Source organism: Dasypus novemcinctus, chromosome 21, assembly GCF_030445035.2.
Source record: "Dasypus novemcinctus isolate mDasNov1 chromosome 21, mDasNov1.1.hap2, whole genome shotgun sequence".
In the NCBI taxonomy this organism is placed as follows: domain Eukaryota; kingdom Metazoa; phylum Chordata; class Mammalia; order Cingulata; family Dasypodidae; genus Dasypus; species Dasypus novemcinctus.
The window spans coordinates 26,863,961-26,869,118 of record NC_080693.1 but is presented as its reverse complement, the minus strand read 5'-3'; the positions used below and the strand labels follow the sequence as shown (position 1 = coordinate 26,869,118).

General features: G+C 54.1%; 1 protein-coding gene across 1 annotated transcript; it reads left to right on the top strand.

The window, feature by feature from the left end:
• Positions 1-2,962: 2,962 nt before the first annotated feature.
• LOC101433798 (uncharacterized) lies at positions 2,963-4,678 on the top strand. Its single transcript, XM_058283725.2, has 2 exons — positions 2,963-4,134; positions 4,216-4,678. The coding sequence occupies exon 1, from the start codon at positions 3,190-3,192 to the stop codon at positions 3,553-3,555; it is 366 nt and encodes a 121-aa protein (XP_058139708.1). The 5' UTR covers positions 2,963-3,189; the 3' UTR covers positions 3,556-4,134; positions 4,216-4,678.
• Positions 4,679-5,158: the final 480 nt, after the last annotated feature.

Here is a 5,158-nt window from a genome sequence, read left to right as displayed (position 1 = left end):
AAAGAACTAATCATCTTCCCCCCAAGCCTGCAGGGAAATCTTCAGTTACCCCCACTTTTTCCTTCTTCTTAATCCCACTCATCAGTGTTCAGCAGTCTTATCTGTTCATCTCCAAAATGTTCTTCGAGTCTGTGCTCTCCTCCTCATCCTCCTGCCCCTTCAATGCCTTTTCATTTCTAACTTATTCTAGGACAACGACATCCCAACTAGTCACTCTGTCACCAATCTCTCCCCTGCATTCTAGAGCCAGAGTGAACTTTCTAAAATGCCAGTTTACTTAAATTCCAATCTATCTCTAGTGCCTTTAGAAGGAAGTCTAATTTCCTTTCTGCCTGCCTATCCAACCCTTCTCCATCCTGCACACTACATTCGAACACCATTCAGTATATGGCATAGTTGTTAAAAGTGGGAGTGCCAGAATCCTGTGTGCCTTACTAGCCATAAAATGGTAGTGGGGTCGCTTAATCTTTTTCTCAACGGTAGATTGAGAGAAAAAAAAAAGGCCACTAATTCTTCCCATTACTTTGCAATGTGACTGCAGCAACTCCCACCCTTTGAATCTGGCTTGGCCATGTGGTTCACTGTAGCCAATGGAATGGTAGCCAATATTAATGCACTCAGAGATTTGAATAGTGCTTGTGCTTTGGGGCTTACTCTCTAGATGAGTTTGGAATCCTGAGACCTCTGTGTGAATAAGCCAGAGATAGCTTGGATGAGGGGAAGGGAGGTCATGTGGAGGAGAACACAGCACCGGGCCCGTGGCCTGCGCACCTCCAGCCATGTCAGTGAGGTCATCCTAGATCGTCCAGCCCACCTGCCAGACAAATGAGCGAGCCCAGGAGAGATTGGCCAATCCTGTTCAAACCAGGAGAACCTCCCAGGCAACCTCCAGAACTGTAGATAAAATCAAGTCATTTTTTGGTTTGCTTTGTTTTATTTTGCCTATCTGACACCTGAGAAATGACTCAGTGTAGTTTTTTTAAAATTGAAGTATATTTTATACACCATAAAATGCACCCATTTTAAGTATACAAGTCAGTGGATTTTAGAAAATTTACAGAGTTCTGCAACCATCACCACAATCCACTCTAAAAACTTCCCTTGAGCCTGTTTACAGTTAATCGCCTCTCCAAGGCCAGTCCCAGACAACCACCAATCTGCTTTCTGTCCTATAAATTTGTCTTTCCCAAACGTCTAATATAAACAGAATCACACAATTTGTGGTCTTTTGCATTCGACTTTTTTTTCTTAGCATAATTTTTTTTTGTACCCCCCACCCCTCGCGGCTTTTTGCTTGCTGTCTGCTTTCTGCGTCCATTCACCGCATGCTCTTCTGTGTTTTTGCTTTGTCTCCTTTTTGTTGTTGTTGTTGTTGTTGGGTCACCTTGCTAAGTCGGCTCTCCGTGGCGCTGGCGGGCGAGCCTGCCTTCACAAGGAGTCCCGGAACGCAAACCCAGGGCCTCCCACATGGTAGACAGGAGCCCAACTGATTGAGCCACAGCCGCTTCCCTGTTAGTATAATGCTTTGTTTATGAAGTTCATCCACTTTGTAGCATATATCAGTAGTTGACTACTTTTTATGGTTGAATAGTATTCCATTGTATGGATAAACCATATTTCATTCACCTACCAGTTGATGGGCATTCAGATTGTGTCCAATTTTGGGTATTACAAGTAACGCTCCTAGGAACTTTCATGTACTAGTCTCAATGTGGACATGTTTTCATTTCTGTTGAGTAGAAATCTAGGAGTGGAATTGCTGAGTTGTACGGTTAGTGTATGTTTAATGTTTTATGAAACTCATCAAAGTGTTTTCCAAAGCAGTTTTTACATTCTCAACAGCAACGTATGAGGGTTCCGTATTCTTAGCATCCTTGCTAAATATAGAAGCTTTCTTAGGTGGAGCTGCTAAGCTGTGAGAACAGGAGGCTGCTGATACCAGCACCCATTCATTTGCTGAATCATTCATTCAACAAATATTACCTGAGCACCTGTCCCTCCCTGGCAGGCGCCAGCCACTGTAAGATGGAGAAGAGCCCTGGAAACGTTGTTTCTGCGCCCTGGTCCTGGTTAACCCTGGGTTTTCATCGCAGGCGGCAGTGGACTCTCTGACGGCAGTTTGAACTGAGTCAGCTCCCACTGGCAGGGCCCACTGTGACCCTCTTTCCCACTGAGCCCCAAAGAAGTCCAGATGGCTCTTCTTCCCCCAGTTCAGGAGGGAACACCAACCAGCCTTGGAACCCCTGGTGCAAGAGAAGTGCCAGAAGACGGTGGTGCCCGTCTGACCTGGTACTAGTGGAAGCCAGAGAAGGGCCTGGCGGATGTGAAGAGGGGCCTGAGGAGACAGAAGGGAAGAAATGGGCTCAGGCCGGAAGGGTCTTTGACAGGACTTTTCCTACTCCTCTGTGAGATGCCCAAAAGACTGGGGTCCGGTGTCTGTGAGTGAGGGGCAAGAAGGGAAAGCCCAGGATGGAGATGGAGAGAGAGGAAGCGGAAGGGGGGAGAGAGGGATAAATGCACAAACATTAACCACGCAATCTCTAGGCTTTGCTGTGATGGGAGCCTTTGTTAGTATTTTTGCTTGTGCTCGTTTCTCATTTTAAATTTTGTACAAAGATCATGCACTAAATACTTTTCAATGCATTGAAATTTAAATTTAAAAAATTTAAAAGCAATACAATTTTCTTTTAAAGGGAGAAGGAAAGCCCTGGGCTTGCTCCGCGCTTGGCGGGAATCCTGGCCCGGGGCATTCCAGCTTCTGGCGGCTCCGCCTCCTGGCTCTCCGCGTCTGGCGCGCCGAGGCCCCTTTCCTGGCCCCTGCATTCCAGCCACCGCCTCGCGCCCCTCCCCTGCGCGCCCCCTGTCCGGCTGCCATGGAAACAGTCCTGGCTACGCAGGCACTTCCGAGCCCCGCGCTCCGGGGCTGGCACCCGGCGAGCCAACCCCTGCAACAGGCTGGGGCCGGGAGGAGGAGGCGGCGGGAGGAGGAGGCGGCGGCGGGGGGAAGCGGCGCCTGGGCGGAGAGGCCCCGCGGACCCTGCAGAGGCCCCCGGCCCCGCTGGCTCCGCCCCCCCCGTCGCCCACTCCGGGGCGGTAGAAATACAGCTGCAGCGGCAGCCGCCGCCCACTGCGCTTCCGACGCGACCACCGCCCAGACCCAGCAGGCCGGCCTTCCCGCGTGGCTCGCCAATGGCTGACAGACCCTTCCAGCGCAAGCCCTGGGGCCCCGAGCGGATTCGCCCGGACCCCGACTCTGACTCCGAAGGCCTGTTCGACAAGCCTCCCCCGCAAGAGCCCCCAGCAGCCCGCGGGCCCAGGTCCGCGGCGGCCGCGGGCAGGAGGGCGGGTCGGCGCCCCGGCTGGAAGGCGCAGGGGGCGCGCGCCGGGCAGGCCTTCAGGGCTGCCGCCCGCCCCCCGCCCAGGGAGCGGGCCCCTCCGCAGGACGAGGGCTGCTACCTCGACCACTTCCCGCACCTCTCCATCTTCATCTACGCGGCCATCGCCTTCTCCATCACCTCCTGCATCTTCACCTACATCCATTTACAGCTCGCCTGAGGGGCCCGGGCGGGACGGGGTGGGCGCGGGGCCGAGGGGGAGGGGGCGGAAAGGGCTCGGCGTTTTGCGTTTTGGGGACGCGCTGCACCCCTTCATCTAGCTTTCGATGCTTGTCTCTTTTCTTCTCTGTCGCGCTCTTTGTCTCATTGTCCATCAGTAGGAAGGCCCAAAGCAGCCATCGGCAATGGAATTTGCACCAGGAGATTTGGGGGGAGGGGCGCAGTCAGCCCCCAACGTTTAGAATTCCGGGGTGCAGTTGAACCCGTTTGTGATTAAGATAACGTCCCTGGACCCTATCTCTTTGTGAGGTAGGGACACGCGCAGGGAGCCCATCATTTTGTGTTTGGGGTGCGCCCAGCGAACCCAAACCCGTTCTTGAAGGGATGAGCCAGACCCGGGCCTGCGGCCTTCCGGAGAGGGCCCCGCGGGGAGGGTCGGCGCCCTGGCCCGGGCTGGGCCGGAGCCCTGCGATGCTGCAACGCCCTCGGGCGGAGCCGGCTCTGCCCTGGAGCTGGCGCGGGCGGAACTCGGGGAGCGGGAAGCCGGTGGAGCGAGCGCGCCGCGGGAGCGCTGGCCCCGGTGAGTGGCGTTCTCCTCCTCGTCCGCGCGCCGCGCCCCCGGGCTCCGGCTAACCGGGACTCTGCGTTGTTCATGCTTTAGGCTTTGCTGCCGCTGCCGAGTCGGACCAAGACCCGCAGCTGTGAGAACTGTCTGGCGAGGAGGCCGCGCTCCGGATGCGTCCTGGACTTGGAGGGACCCGCAGCTGCAGACCGCGCGGGACGCAGGCCCGGGAATGTGCGCTATGCGTGGAATGAGACTCTGGGGCCCTGGCTGGGGTTCTCGCGAGGACTGTCCCTTGGAATGCGGCGGTGGCTTCATGCTGACCCAGAGCCCCACCAAGACGAGGGGGGTGGGATTTGACATTGGAAAAGAGTTCATTCGTCCTGATACCCCATCCCGAGGAGGGGTTTGTGTCTCAGACCCAGAAGGCCCAATACCAGACCCCATCTTGGCAGGTTATTAAATGTCAAAACGCAGCCCTTAAATACTGCCTATATTTTACTTGGAAATGTCTGTAATTGTGGTACCTCTGATGGAATAAAATCTCTTCTTTTTCAGTTTCCTCTGTATTCAGCTTCCCATTAATTTCCATCCATGCATTGGGCCCTGCTAGACTTCCTAGGCTGCTCCAAGATTCAGCCCATTATCTTCATTACATTCCTACTCACCCTCCAAAGCAGACTTCACCCCGTTATCCAGCTTTCCAAGGAACATCACCTCTTGCCACTGAATAGCAATTCAGGGCACTCTGGCATCTTTCGCCCTATTGGGTCCCCTCAAGGTGCCAGTATCCAGCCCTACCATCCCCTAATATCAGGTCTGCCACTATCCCATCGGAGCATTACCCATCACACATCAGTATGTAGCCCCCCACTTGCCTCTATTATTAGGACTCTTCTGCCCCAGTACGGTCTCTCCACCAAGCTTTAGAATTCCCTCTCCCCCATTTACCCAGCGTGTGTCTTTAGATAAGAATCACTACTGTGCCTTCATCTCTTGCCCCTGAACACTTCATTTCAGTGCCTCCAGTTTGAAATCTGCT

Excerpts from the sequence above, each read along its gene's own strand:
- LOC101433798 (XM_058283725.2), top strand. The coding sequence starts at position 3,190 with ATGGCTGACAGACCCTTCCAGCGCAAGCCCTGGGGCCCCGAGCGGATT.